Raw genomic sequence first — 15,393 nt, 5'->3', positions numbered from 1 at the left:
CCTGACCGGAAGCCCGAGAAGCTGCAGTGCAGCACGCGGACCCTGTTGACCAGCTCCTTCAGTTTTAACCCACATGTAGCTGTCCCCTGAGCTGGCCTATTCCCCACGCAGCTGTACTCTCCATGGTCAGGCCTCTTGGGCCCACCCCAGGATGCTGTGTGGTCTCCACATGTGGCTATGGCCTGGGCTCTTTGCATGGCCTCCTAGGGAAAACAGGACAGCTGAAGAGGCCTGGATCTTTGTGTCTTCAAGATGGTCAGGGTGGGTACAGAAGCACTCAGGAGACCTGAGTCTTGGGACAGGACCTATCTGCTTCCTGGGGCCCCTAGGTACACAGGGTACCTGGTCCCTTCCCCCTGTCATAGCCTAGCCCATGCCCTCTCCTACTGCCCATTTACCAGCTCACTGGCCTTACCTTAGGCTCTTGTGGCCCTCCTGGGCCAGGGCAAGACCATGGCCCAAGTGCTTGGGCCCCTACACCCATATGGGAGACCCAGAAGAAGTTCCTGGCTCCTGGCTTCAGCCTGGTTCAGCCCTGGCTGTTGTGGCCACTTGGGGAGTGAACCAGAAGATGGAAGATCTCTCTCTCTCTGCCTCACCTTCTCTGTGCTCTTGCAAACAAATAAATGTGCTGTGTTCTCCCTAGGGAAACTCCAACTGCTTCCTCACCACTCAACACTGAGTGGCCCCAGGTAGCTGTGCCCCTGGCAGTAGACTGTGTGAGGACCCCTCTGACCTCTGCACTCCTGCAATAGATCACCCCAATATCCACCTTGACACCAGGAGCACATGTGGCCCCCAAATTCTGCCCAGCAGGAATAATGAGCACTCGTGCTCAGACGTGGCACACACACACTCTCCCAGCGCTGCTCCTGCCCCAGGCAATCCTCACCCTTGACTCTGGATGTGGGCATCTCTCCTCCTTCTTTCTCTGTCCCCCTTGAACCATCTCCAACATCACCAGCCTCCACATCCAATGGGACCCACAGACTCATCGTGTCCTGGCCTGTGGCCCTTCCCTCCTCCATGTCCTGAGCTGCACACTTGCTGTATCTCCATGCCCTCACCCTCCATGCCTCCTACAGCTCAAGTCAGACTCCCATTCCCCACTCCAAGGATGCAAGAACACAGTGATCCCAGGTCCGACTCTGATGTGAGGGTGGCAAGGGCACTGCCCGACCAGCAAGGCACATTCAGTGCTCAGTGAACCCTGTGGGCGGCACTCTGTGCTGGCAAGATTAGATGACCTTCATGAGCTCCTGCAGTCCTCTCTCTTTGCCCCCTGGAGCTTGGGGCACATACTCACCAAGGAGGCCTGCCCTCACTGCTCCAGACAACCTGCCTGGTAGAGCCCCTGCTGATGCTGTGCCGCCCCAGGGCCCACATACCTCAGCCCAGGCAACTCCTTTACCGAGGCAGGCGCATGGCCCAGTAGGAGGCTGAAGGGCTGCAAGCAGGGGCGGTAAGCCCAGCCTCACCTGCCACACCTCCCAGCATTGGCCATCAGGACTCCCTCTTGTCCCCCTACTGTTTTCAGATCTCTTTTAAGTCTGTTTTCCCTTCCTCTCCAGTGGCCTCAATTTAGTCCAGACAAAGCCACCTCTCACTGGGAATCATTTCAACAGACCTACCCTAGACAATTCATTCTCCTTATGCCTCTTTCCCATTCGAATTCCTTTCATTGCCCCCACCCCCATTCCCCTGGGATAAAAGTTAAGCCTCTCTCCTGGCCCACAAGGTCTGGCCCCTGCCTATTCTTACCTTCTACACTCTGCCTGTGTTCTTTCCCACGCCTGGCCTCCCCTGCGTACACTCCCCACCTCCAAGACTCAATCCTCTTAACTCCAGCCTCTTTGGTCCCTGCCCCAACCTCACAGCAGCAATTCTGTCCTGCTACAATCTATATCCACGAAACATGGGGTGGAGCCCCAGGACCTCACGGAATCTATAGGACTGTGCTCTCCTTGGGCCTCCACACCCCCTGGGTCCTCCACAGCTGCAGTGTCACAAATTCATGTGCTCCTAGTTCAGACCAGAAAGGTCTGGGTGGAACCCCAGCCCCGCAGAGGGTGGACAGAAGGGCAGACCATGTGGTCCCGGAGATGCTCCATTTCTGTTATGTGGTTATTAAGATCAGTGTTTCATCATGAATGAAAATAGACCAACTTCTTAAATACTGCTCTGTTTTTAAATTACACTCCTATATGTGTGTTTTCTAAACAAAACAATTAGAGTAGAGTACTTTTTATGTATTATATTTTTAAAGGAAGGGAGACAGAGTGAACCCCCATCAGCTGGTTCACTCTTTAAATGCCCACAATGGCTGGGACTGGGTCAGGCTATAGCTGGGAGCTGGAAACTCAACCTGGGTCTCCCACAGGGGTGGCTGAGGCATCACCACCACCTCCCAGGGTTTGCATTAGCAGGAAGCAGGAGTCTGAATTGGTGCTGATATTGAACCCAGCCACTGTGATACAGGACATTGGTGTCACAACCAACATCTTAACCACAAGACTAAATATTCACCCCTAAATTCTTTTTTTTTTTTTTTTTTTTTTTGACAGGCAGAGTGGATAATGAGAGAGAGAGACAGAGAGAAAGGTCTTCCTTTCGCCGTTGGTTCACCCTCCAATGGCCGCCGCGGCCGGCGCGCTGCGGCCGGCGTACCACGCTGATCCGATGGCAGGAGCCAGGTGCTTTTCCTGGTCTCCCATGGGGTGCAGGGCCCAAGCACTTGGGCCATCCTCCACTGCACTCCCTGGCCACAGCAGAGAGCTGGCCTGGAAGAGGGGCAACCGGGACAGAATCCGGCGCCCCGACCGGGACTAGAACCCGGTGTGCCGGCGCCGCTAGGCGGAGGATTAGTCTAGTGAGCCACGGCGCCGGCCACCCCTAAATTCTTGTTTTGATTACTTTATGGCACATTTTCCATAGCACAGATCTTTTACTTGATCTGGGTATCAACATTCACTCCCTCTTCTGAGCCTCAGGGCCTGAAACTTGATTTCCTCCAGTCTCTGATCCTGCGGACACTCATGGGCAGTTGAGAGTCAGCTGGTTGGAGGCCCTGACGAAGCTAAGTCTCAGCTGTGGCTTGGTCAAGGGCAGTGCAGAAATACCCAGATTGGAGTTCATATCAGCAGTAGCCACAAAAGTAGGGGTTGCATAGGCAGAGAACACCTAAGCAAGCACAGGGGCAAGTGAGGGGGCCAAGGTGAACCCTCAATTCTTGCTCTTGGACCCTGATCCCCCCAGGTTCTGCCCTATACCTATTGCTGTAGACACCCCCAAAACCACAGTCATAGGATCAGCAGCCTGGGAGGTCACTGCTCAGATCCCAGAACTCAGGCCACAGCAAACAGAACAGTAGGAGAAGGACATAAAGATCTCTAGGAAAAGGAGGGTTCAGGGGTATGGGAAGTCATAGACTGGGATTGCCAGAGGCTGAGAGGGTCGGTGAGGAAACCCAGATACATTCCACAGTTAGGGTTAAGTCAATGTTAAACAAAGGGTTTATAACATTCAAGTTGAGAAGGGGATAGAATTTATTCCTTGGTCTAAGTCTTCCTCGAAACACATGTGCTGTGAAACACTTTTAATTTTAAAGTCACTTGCCTTTCTTTTGTTCCCAAAGGTACTACCTCTAGGCATATGCTGGTTCAGCTCTCCAAACTGCATTAACCCTGGTGACCAGGGTCACAATCACTACAGCCTTATACTAATCAGCTCCTAGAAGAAGCTCAGTGTCCAAGGTCAAGGTCAGAGAGTGTGTGGAGGCTCACCAGTCAATGGCTACAGTCCTGTCTAGTGACAGAGCATTTGCAGTGATAGCTATTGGAGGGATCACAGACATGAATGCCAAGGACCTGGCCCCAGGTATGACACGGGTAGGCTGAGGCATAGGACACTCAGTTGCTAATGGGATTGCAGGAGGTGGACTGGGTGGATGTACAAGGTCAGTAATTAAGGACACAGCAAGGAGGACATGGGGCTGGAGGCCTACCCTGAGAGCTGTTTACACTGGCAGCCGCTAGGCTGAGTCGGGCTCAAGCCATAGTGACCAGGCTGGCAGAAGTCACAGCAACACTGCTCAGAGAGGAAGTCACAGGTCTCATCTATGTAGGCATCACATAAATCCCCTTGCAGGGCACCCACAAGGGCAGACACAGTCTGGATCAGAGGTCAGAGGTTAAGGATGGAATTAAGTCAAGAGCCTCTGGAGCTGAAGAATCAGGGTCAGAGTTACGCTTGGGGAAATGGAGGGCTCATGTGTGCAGGATCAAGGGGACCAGGAATGCCCTAGAGGTCTAGAGGTCATGGTGGAAGGGCCAGTGCCCAGGTGTGTTGTGCTGAAATGTTTCACACACCCCACCATTCACACACACTGTCAGCTGGCAGACACTGGCCATCTCAAAGTGACAACTGGTGCAGAAACAGAAAGGCAGAATTGGAATAGGTAGACCCACAGCTGGTATAGAAACGCAGCACAGAGCGTGGCGATCAACCACGGTAGCATGGGGGTGCCCATGCCATACTATACATGTCCTGTCAGAGCTCACAGTGGACAACAGCTCTACGGTAGTGGCAGATGCAAAACTCATGTACTTGGCAGACAGGAGGGCAAAATGGGTCTGCCCATCCCCCGGCTTGCTCAGCCCACTAGCCAGAGATGCCCTTCCCAAGGTCCTCACCAAGGGACAAGGTGTCTGCAATGATCCAGGGAGGGGAGAGCCTCCTTGAGGATATATTTTTTATTTTTGACAGGCAGAGCAGACAGTGAGAGAGACAGAGAAAGGTCTTCCTTTTCCATTGGTTCACCCCCCAGTGGCCACTGCGGCCGGTGTATCGCACTGATCCGAAGCCAGGAGCCAGGTGCTTCTCCTGGTCTCCCATGCGGGTGCAGGGTCCAGGCACCTGGGCCATCCTCCACTGCACTCCCAGGCCACAGCAGAGAGCTGGCCTGGAAGAGGAGCAACCGGGACAGAATCCGGCACTCCGACCGGGACTAGAACCCGATGTGTCAGCGCTGCAGGTGGAGGATTAGCTTAGTGAGCTGCAGCGCCGGCCAGAGGATACATTTTCATCAGCCCTGATATTGTTCTTACATTTCCCACTACTTCCTGGACACTGCATGCTGGTATCTACAGGTTTTTGAAATCTGCTTCCCCAACGCCGTAAAGGATTCCACTCCCTGGCCCATCATCCAAACTAGAAGTCTGCTTTTCAATCAACTCACATAGGGTAATTTGTTTATTTACCAACTATATTCCATGTCAGCTCCAAGAAGACAGATCCCTTGTCTGTCTGTTCCCCATCAAACATCGCCCAGCAGATGCCTGACAGAAGTGGAGCTCGACGGGTGCTCATCGAATGAACACATGGATGCAGATGGGTCTGTGGCTCTGCTCTGCAGCCTCAATCATTCGCCAAGCTGTGGCTACCTCCTCCCTCTCTCTGCTGCGGACATCCCTCTTTCCTGATTAGAGGCAAAAGCAGCAGCAGATCGCAGACCTACTGGGAAGGCTCGGGGTGAGCAGCTAGTAGTGCCTGCAGTGAATGAAGGTCGGCAGGGAGCGCCCAGCAGATGGAGAGAAAAAGCTCCACCTACTGGTTTGGGTGTGCCCTGGTATCCTCCTGGACTGGCTCTGGGCTGCCTTGCTGGGTTACGGTCACGTGGCTGTCTGGTCCTTTGACAAGACTTCTTTACAAAGAAGGGTTCATATCCAAAGATGCCTTGGTGCCACCTAGAGGTAGTCTCACGGACAAGGGGCACCAACTGAGACCACAGTCATGGCTGAGGTGCGCAATGACAGAAGCAGTGAAGGATGCCCTCAAGGAGGAGAATAATGAAGGGAAATGACAGGATCAGAGATGGGGGGGCATCCTTTGGGGCAGAAATGAGAAAATATGATGGGGCTTCACAAAACAGTTCAGAGATGGGACAGAGATAGGGAATAGATGGAGACTGCTCCCCTTGTTAGTTCCTATGCTCTGGGCACAGGATGAACAGGATGAACAACAGTGATAGGAGGCCACCAAAGGACCAAAAAAAAAAAAAAAAAAAAAAGGACTATGATGAACCGTGCCACGGTGTATTAAGCGGGTGCTTGCAACACTGGGATCCCATATTTGAGTGCCAATGCGAGTCCCAGCTGCTCTGCTGCAGATCCATCTTCATGCTAATGCATCCTGGAAGGCATCAGCGATGGCCTGAGTGCCTGAGTTCCTGCCACCCACATGGGACACCTGGTTGGAGTCCTAGGCTCCTGCTGTTGGCTTGGCCTAGCCCAGGCCATAGGGCATTTGTGGAGTGAACGAGTGGAATTGAACATCTCAGTGTCTGTCACTCTTCCAAGTAGATAAATATAAGTTTTTTTTTTTTGTTTGTTTGTTTTTTTTTTAAGGACAATGATGGGACAGAGTTGGGGAATAACCGGGACACTGAGCTGGCCTCCCTGCCTGTCCTGCCAGTGCAGACCTCAAAGCACTGCCTCACCTCCCATTCAGTGAGTGTCTGGCTGTCTTGCCAAAGGGTACAGGACTGGTTGTGGGGACGATTACCTTCAATAGCAGGTCTGTTTGGGTCACCCACCAAAATGGCTGGGTCGAGAACTTTGAAAACTACCTGAAAGGAAGAAGGTTTCAGTCTCCAGTTTCACCCCAGGGCCTGAACTCCCTTTTCCTTAGGCCTGCCCTTGCCCTCAGTAGAAGGCTCGATGTCCAAGAACACTGGTCACAGCCGAGGTCACTGATCCCTTGCTGGGGCAGTAGGCCTCCTGGGGAAGAGGCTTGAGCAGTTGTGGGCAAAGCATCAGGACATGAGCCAGGAGCAGCCTTGGCCCACTGCTGGGTGGGATGTCGGGACAGGTGGGGCCACTGGTCACAAGGGATGAACCTCATTGGAGATCACTGGGCAGGAGGGCACAGGGCCAGCATTTGCCAAGTAAGCTGCAGGCTAGGGCACTAGGACACCCTTAAAGTCATGACGAGTTGGGTAAAGCAGTAAGCAGCTGGATGGTGACATTCCTAACACCTGCAGCAAGGCGTTGTCAGTGACCCAGCTGTCTCTCCAGATCCCACATTCATATGCATACATATGGATATACTGGCACCTTCACCGCTCTGCCTGTCACCAGTTCTTGTCGCTCCCAGGGCCACTCGAGATCACATCCTCTAAGTCAAATCCTTGGTAGGCACCGTGGCTCACTTGGCTAATCCTCCGCCTGTGGCGCCAGTACCCCGGGTTCTAGTACCGGTTGGGGCGCCAGATTCTGTCCTGGTTGCTCCTCTTCCAGTCCAGCTCTCTGCTGTGGCCCAGGAGGGCAGTGGAGGATGGCCCAAGTGCTTGGGCCTTGCACCCGCATGGGAGACCAGGAGGAAGCACCTGGCTCTTGGCTTTGGATCGGCACAGCACGCCAGCTGTAGCGGCCATTTGTGGGGGGGGGGGGTTTGAACCAACAGAAAAGGAAGACCTTTCTCTCTGTCTCTATCTAACTCTGCCTGTCAAAAAAAAAAAAAAAAAAAAAAAAAGTCATATCCTCTCTGGTCCCAAGAGGTATAGAAATAGAAGCCATTCTGAGTCCTGGGGAAGGGGTCAAGAGGACCAACTAGGAATGGCCAGCCTCTTACTCCAAAATTTCAGAGCACATGACGCCCCCTCCAGTTCCCCAGCAATAACCCAGTCCCTCCCCCGCCCGTGTTGAACTTGCCCATGACACCCTAAAGGCGCCATTCCTATAACCCAAAAATAGCAGTCTCCTCCCCAGCTACAAGCAACTGATACTGTAATAGGGTTCAGGGCCATAGAGGCCACAGGTGGATCAAGTTCAAAGGCTCTGGCCATAGTCAACAGTCAGGTTGCTGATGGGCAGGCAACTGCTACTTGAGTGGCCAGGCAAAAGAAACACATCTAGCAACTCCTGAGCAATTGTCCCAGGACCCTGGACTGGCAATGACAGGGTCTGAGCAAACACCCTAGAGACATGCCCCACCACACCTGAACGCCATAGGGATGTTGTCACCAGGGCCACTCTGGGAGATTACAACCTCAGTGCCATACACTCTCTGGTGTTGAGTCATAGAAGCAGCAATTCTGAGTCCTGATTTCTCCTCCCCTTCTGGCTGGCTTTCTGGGGAAAAGCCATACCTCACTCATTACTGGAGACAGCAGCAACTGGAAAGAGGGTGCACAACCTGGCAAGCAGTCCTGGGCACTGAGAGCTGGAATTAGACCTGAGAGAGAACACAGCGAGCTCTAAGCTGGACAACCCTTGAGGGTCTGAGTGGCCCTCAAGTCACTCCGTCACCTCACACGGTGGATGAAAGCAGAGCTGCCAGAGGCAAGCAGCATGCAGGGTCGTGGGGCCACGGTATGTCACTCCCCGTCTTCGTGGAGGAACGACACAGGACCCTGCGCTGTTCTTTCGTCTGCTCGGCCCTCCCCGGGTTTGCTGCTGGTTCTTCCCGGGTTGGCTACCGTCCCTTCCACCTCTGTGGAAGGGCAGTTCCCCCTGGCCACTTTCCCCACTTCCGCAGGGGAGCGGCACACCGCCGGCCGGCTCTCTAGGGGGCTGCACAGGTGTTCCTCTTAGATGTTCCCTGATGCATGTTGTCTCTCTCCTCCTTTATAGTCCTCTTCCACCAATCCCAACTCTGCTACCCACACGCCAAGTACGCTGCTCTTCTCCAATCAGGAGCAGGTCCTGCTGCTTATTGGTTGAACTGGAGGCAGCTGTGTAGAAGCTGTTTCCTCCTCTCCCAGCGCCATATTGTGGGAGAGCAGATGTATAGAGTAAGTCTTAATTCCAGTAACTTAGTCTAGTCCGAGTTGCTCCCAGTTGCTCCCCACACGGTACAGCTGGGAGTAAGGTGCCCTTGAGATCGGGCAACGAGGGAAGATGCACTTGGGGTAGCAATGCTAACCACAGCTTTCGGCTAATGTGCCTGGGAAAGGAGCAGAGGATGGCCCAAGCCTGCCACCCACCTGGGTGACTCAGCTTTGGCCTGGCCCAGCCCCGACCACTACAGCCCTTTGAGGAGTGAACCAGCAGATCCAAGATCTGTCTCCTCCTCTCCTACTCTTCCTGCAACACAGGGAGAGGTCTTCCATCTGCTGGTTCATTCCTCAGATGGCTGCAATGGCCAGGGCTGGGTCAGACCAGAGCCAGCAACCAGGAGCTTCATCCAGGTCTCCCACATGGATCCAGGGGTCCAAGTACTTGGGCCATCATCACGCAGCATTCCCAGGTACATTAGCAGGGAGCTGGATTGGAAGTGGTACAGCCAGGACTGGAACTGGCACTTACATGGGATGCCAGCGTTGCAGGCAGTAGCTACACTATGCCATGATACAGGTCTGTGTTTTTTTTTTTGTTTTTTTTTTGTTTTTTTTTTTTTTTATTTGAAAGGCAGAATTAGGAGGGAGAGAGAGATCTTCTATCTGCTGCTTCATTTCCTAAATGCACGCAATGGCCAGGGCTGGGCCAAGCAGAAGCCAGGAGCCAGGAGCTTCATCCTTGTCTCCCACATGGGTGCAGGGGCCTAAGCACTTGGGCCATCCTCTGCTGCTTTCCCAGGCGCATTAGCAGGGAACTGGATTGAAAGTAGAGCAGTCAGGACTCAAATGAGTACTGCAGACAGGCTTAACCCGCTATGTGCCAGCCCACAATTCTTTTTTTTTTTTTTTTTAAAGAGGGGCCAACACTGTGGTGTCGCAGCTAAGCCACCACGTGTAATGCCAGCATCCCATGAGTGCTGGTTTGGTTCCTCTTCTTATCCAGCTCCCTGCCAACATGCCTGGGAAGCTGGCAGAAGATGGTCCAACTACTTGGATCTCTGTCACCCAAGTAGGAGAACTGGATGGAGTTCCAGGTTCCTGGCTTCTCCCTGGTAAACCAGCAGATGGAAGATATCTGTCTCTTCTGTCAAACAAATAAATATTAAAAAAAACAAAAAACAAAAAACAAAAAAACAAAAAACAAGAGGTGTTTACAGCAGCCCCCACAAGCAAAAGAAAGGGTGAGGACCAGCAAGCAGCACGCAGACTCCCCGCAAGCGCAGGGCCCAGACGGACCCAATCTGATCCTAGCCGCAGTGATGCTCCTTACACTGAGAGGCTGTCTCCAGGAACCCTGGGAATGGGTCCTCCCCCCTCCCATCTCAGCCACTGGCATTCAGCCTGGGCAGCCAGCGACGCTGACGGGCGGGGCAGCCAGTTCTGCTCCGGGCCCAGCCCCCTCTCCAAAGCAAAGGGCTAACAACACCTGAAATGCACAAGCCCATCTTGGAAGGTGTGATGGATCTTCAAGTAGACAGAGCACTTGGAATCCAGGCACAAAGCACTGTTCATGAGGCAGCGATGGAAGCTTTCTGGATCTACCAACACAGATATCTTACCCAATCAGGGAAACAAATCTTTGGTCAGTCAGTGAGGTTAGGTTTTGTGGTCCTTACTCAACATCTTTCCCACATCTCTTGTCACCAACTGAAGTTGGGGCTACTCACATTCTTCTAGGAGAGCAGAGGGAGGTACCTCAACCCCTTTAGGGCCTGGCCCTTCTCTAGACAACCCCAAGCAAAGCCTCAAAGTTTCATCCAGGGCTTCCCGGTACACAAGGCCGGATTGTCTGTTAGGCCCCTGGGGAGCAACAGGCTTCCTTCCCTGGCCTAAAAACCTGATAGTCATTAAGGTTCCCCACTAAGCTGCCCACTGTCCTACCTGGGGCTTGTCTGGATGAAGAAAAAAACAAGGCAGCCTCAAAGAGGGGTATCTGACCTCACAGCACCTCTGCCTCTGCCCTGAGGGGATGCTTCTCACACAGAAAGCCTACAGGACTTGCCCTCTTCTCTCCACAGGGCCCTGGGAGCACCCCTCTCCCACAATCCCACTGTATCACTCACACTGATGACCTGTCCCAGGGTACAACTATTTCTGGGGCCGCCTTCCCTATATGCCTGCCAGCAACCAAACACACACACACACCCCCCACGGAGTGCGGGCAAGGAGACTGGAAGGTGGAAAGGTATAAAACGTGATAGATGGAACAGTGGGCATACAACTTGAAGAACAAGTCACAGTGCATCGCGCCATGAGAACACCCCTCCCGCCCACCCACCCCACCCCTTGTGTCCTCCAGTTTTTGAAAGGAGGCTGGTGGCTGCCAGGGCCCTGGAGAGGTACCCGGAGTCCTCAAGGTTGTGGAGTCCACAGGCATGGCACACTGTGCCACTGGCCACACAGACAGCTGGGCTTTTTCCCCAAACACCACTGCATCAAACAATCAGGGCGTGGAGTATGGCAGCAACGGTTGGAGCCGTATTACAGGAGACAGGTTCACACGGAGGATCTGTTGAGCCCACTGCCGCACCTCATCATCCGAGGACTTCCTGTCTACCTTTATGGCCCAGAATTTCAGCAGCTTTGCTGTCGCAGGACCTAGCCATGCCTTAGGAGATCGGGGCCCAAGTCGTGTTCTCTTCTTGGGAGGAAGATCCTTTGCCTCCTCAGCCCTTTTCCTCTTCTGCCCGACAGTCTCAGGGTGGCTTTTCTGGCTCTTTCTTGCAGTCCTGGCCTGAACAGACCCCTTTGGCCTGCCTCTGCCCCTGGGTTGGGTCCGAGCCACCTTGGCCTTGGCCCTGGCCTGAGCAGCCTTGGCCTTGGCCTTGGCCCTGGCCCGTGCTGCCATTGCCTTGGCCTTAATCTGTGCTGCCTTAGCCTTGGCCCGGGCTTTGGCAGCTTTGGCTTTGGCCCGGACCTTGGCAGCCTTGGCCTGTGTTCGAGCCACCTTGGCCTGGGCACCAGCAGCTTTGGCCAGTGTTCGATCTACCTTCGCCTGGTCTGTTTTGATGCCCAAGGCAGAGCCCCCTTTCATTCGCAGACCATTGAGGGACCCAGTGGCTCTGTAGGTCTTGCTGTGGGGCCCGGTGCCTCGTTGGGGTCCAGCCCCAGAGCCTTTGTGAGTCAGACACTTGGGGCCCTTGCTTGTGGTTTTTCTGGGAGTTCTGGGCCGGGGGTTCCCTGGAGCCTTCCCTGAACCTTTGCGCAGTTTTATAGGTGAGTCCGCAAGTGAGAGCTGTAGTGACTGTGCCTTGTGCTTAGCACCCAAGCAGGGCATGGGAGTCTTGAGTGGAACCAGGGCCTCAAGGACAACAGAGAGCCGCATGGCAGGGTAGACACCTGGATAGAGGTGGGCAGGGAAGCCCACTGTCGCACCCCGGGCACGGCTGGCACTTGACTGCTTCAGAGAGCTCAGCAGCAGGTTGGTGGTAGCATGCTTGGTGAGGGCTGGTGTAGACGCTTTGGCCAGCCTGCCAGACAGCGACATGGGCAGCAGCGTGGCCCGGCCTGCAGGCAGCCGCATTGCAGTCTGGGGAGCACTGGCTGGAGGTGATGTGGTGGCTGGGTTGGGGGCACGAGCCTGCAGCTTCGTCTGGCTTGGGGGGTTGGCTGTGCATGAACTATAGCCATAGACATCACCACTGCGCAGAATGGTAGGTTGGAAGCCATCATCTCGCAGGCCCTGCAGGAAGGCCACAAGCTGGGCCTCTGTGGCACTGAGATCCTGGCTCATGGGGTTAAAGACAAGCAGCGCCTCTTCCAGGGCCTTCTTTCCTGCCGTGGAGATGCGCGACCATGAGTGCACAGCTTTCTCCTCCACATGCTGCACCACCACGCTCATGGCATTAGGCACTGCAGATCTGCCTGGGTATCTGCAAACCAGCGCTCGGCACCTCCAAGGCAAGAGGAAAAGAGTCAATAAGAATGGCACCGAGACAGAGGCCCAGAGCAGTTAGATCAGTCAGGACCCCTGTTCTCCAGGACACCGGGAGAGTCACTCCCTGGCCTTCCGACCCTCTAACACTCAGGAGTGGGGGTATGGGTCAGGCAGCTTCTTTAGGACATAGGCTCAGAACCAGCTCAGTCACCTTAGCAAGACTTGGTCCTGGTCCATTTAAATTCCACATTTTCTGAGACCAAAAACCTAGTATTCGATTCAGCCCTGGAATACAAGTCAATCTCCCGGTTCTCAAGGAGGCCAGTGAGGAAGGCAAGACACAGCCACCATAAAAGGTTCGTGGGAGCATACAGTGGCACCCAGCTCTGCTTGCCAACAGGTCATGGAGGGATTCCCAGAAAAGGCAATACCTAGTCAGGACAAGAGTGATGGAAATAGAGCAAAAAGCAGGACAACCTACGCAATGGCTCTGAAGTGTAAGAGTAAGGCACACCTAGTATGGAGTCTGCGGTCAGGACGAGGGTTCTTGCTGGAGACACACAGGAGGGAAAGCCAATGAAAAGTCTTAATTGTTGGTCAAAAGGTACAATTGTTCATGCCCATCTCTGTTCTAGGTGTTCACATGTAAGGGTGAAGGAAGATGCTCTCCGATCCCCTGGACAGACCTCTCGGCAGCCCAATTCCTAGCTCTACGGCCATGGAGACCCGCTCCCCAGGGAAACAGCCAGCCTCAAGTAGCAAGTGCCAATGACATATCGCCAGGCAATCAGGCAGCCCAGTGGCCAGGCAACCACACCAAGACCCCGAGATGTGAAGACAACGGGAGCCATCTAAGTAGGATGGAGAGTCAGGTGGGCATTCAGAATTCTGAGATGTCCCAAGAGGGCTGGAGGACCACAGAGCCTGTTGTCCCAGGCTTCTTTGATAGCTGTGGCTATCAATCGTCACTAACCCCAAACACCCAACCCAGCATCTGAGGGTTCTCCGAGGCAAGAGGCAGCTCCCCAGCTGCACAGGAGCATTAAAAAAAGATCAGCTGGGGCGAGACAGGTCCCTGGGGCCCTGAGGCTCGGCTGTGCAGCTTCTTCCCATTGCCCTAATGGAGCAGATGAAGTCTTCGGAATCCCCCGGAGGAAGTGCCCTGGGGCTCTTTGTTTGGAAACATTCTTGGATCCTCAGGTGTCTCAGGCACTTCCCTTCCCCGGAGGCCGCTCTCCAAGTACAATCCTTGCACATGACTTTAGTTTTTATTTATTTATTTATTTTCAGGGCGTGTAGTTCCCAGGGCCGTGAACTGTAGAATACGGAGGACCCTACTTGCCCACCCCCAACCCCCGGCGCAGATACTGGGGACGACCTGGGGGTCTCTTTTGCCCAAGCCAGTCTGCACCCTTAGGAGGGGTCTTCTGGGCTTTCAAGAAGCTGCGGAAACAGGCTACAGCAGGGCCCCCGACTTCCCTTCACACGTGCCCCCGGGGACCAGCTGGGAAAGTAGACGGAAGCCAGGGTCGAGAAGCGCCATCGAGGCCGACCAGGGGCGGCGGTAGACCGGGGCCCTCGGGCTCGGGAGTCCGCATCCCTGGAGCCCGAAACCGCGAAAGGGAGCCACGGCTCACGGCGGCAGCGAAATGTGCGAGACGGCCGGTGCTAGCCCGACCGGGACCGCGCAGCCCCAGGGTGGGGTCGCTGGGCACGGGGTGGGGGTGGGGTGGGGATCTCGGCCAGGCCGGCGGAGGACGCGGGTCTGGGAAGAGTCCGCCGCCTGGCCCCTCCGCCCTGACACCTCGCGGGCCGCACCTCCGCGGCGCGGCTAGGCCCGCGGCTCCAACCTACCGGCGCCGCCGCGGGGACCCAGGACGCGCCTCTGCGCCGCCTCCGCTGCTCCAACATGGCCGCCCGCTGCGCGCCGGAAGTGCGCTACGCTTCCGCTTCCGGGACCCAGCCCACCCTTGTGACCCTTGACCCCCAAGACCCCATTTCTCCCCAAAGTCTGAGGACTGGACAGACTGGGTACTAGGGAGGACTGCCTGGAGGTGGTGGCCTCAGGGACTGCTCCAAACTCCTGTGTAGAAACCCGAGAGGTGGAGGCGCCCTGACAGGTGGCCTCAGGCACCAACTAGGACTGCTTTAGGGGCCATCTGACACCTTCTCTGAGGAGACCTGGTGGGCCAGTGACATCTAGGAGGGGCTTCTGGCAAGTTCTAGGCTGACCTCCACCCTCCAGTCCTGCAGGGACTGATAAGGCCTGCTTCTGTCCCATATATCCCCCCCCCCCCCCCCCCCCCGCCCAGAACGTGAACGAGGAGTGCTTCCTGAAAAGGAGTGTTTTGGAAATCCCATTTGTTTCTGTAGCAACAGTGCTTCCTCCAAGGACAGCAGGTGCTCTTTTGCTAAGAACGTGGTCTACTGCAGGTAGTCTGGAATGCTGGTGTGCACACGTGATCACAAATGCCTCACACAAGCCTAAGGTTGTGCATGTCCAGTCTGTGAGCCCCAGGATAGCAGTGTGAGCCTCTCTTTTTCCCAGGCATGTGTGCATGGGTCTATTAGGGAGACCCTGACACAACCTCAGCCCCTCAGTGGCAAGAAATCCTGTCTGCAGTCTTAATATTTCCCAGAATTCCCGTCCCATTGCCTAGAAGATGGGGACCTGTAGGTG

General features: G+C 54.8%; 1 protein-coding gene across 2 annotated transcripts; it reads right to left on the bottom strand.

The window, feature by feature from the left end:
• Positions 1–11,017: 11,017 nt before the first annotated feature.
• CCDC71 (coiled-coil domain containing 71) lies at positions 11,018–14,686 on the bottom strand. Of its 2 annotated transcripts, XM_089306280.1 has the most exons (3): positions 14,568–14,686; positions 11,763–12,729; positions 11,018–11,714 (listed from the first exon to the last, which is right to left on the bottom strand). In XM_089306280.1, the coding sequence occupies exons 2-3, from the start codon at positions 12,675–12,677 to the stop codon at positions 11,280–11,282; spliced, it is 1,350 nt and encodes a 449-aa protein (XP_089162406.1). In that variant the 5' UTR covers positions 12,678–12,729; positions 14,568–14,686; the 3' UTR covers positions 11,018–11,279. The 2 variants fall into 2 exon arrangements, with proteins under 2 accessions (XP_089162406.1, XP_002713398.1); XM_002713352.6 differs by having other exon boundaries at positions 11,018–12,729.
• Between the last annotated feature and the right edge of the window lie 707 nt (positions 14,687–15,393).

The sequence above is a fragment of the Oryctolagus cuniculus genome, chromosome 10 (genome assembly GCF_051225735.1).
Source record: "Oryctolagus cuniculus isolate XC-2025 breed Fujian yellow rabbit chromosome 10, ASM5122573v1, whole genome shotgun sequence".
Classification (NCBI taxonomy): Eukaryota; Metazoa; Chordata; class Mammalia; order Lagomorpha; family Leporidae; genus Oryctolagus; species Oryctolagus cuniculus.
This window is presented reverse-complemented; position numbering and strand designations above follow the sequence as displayed.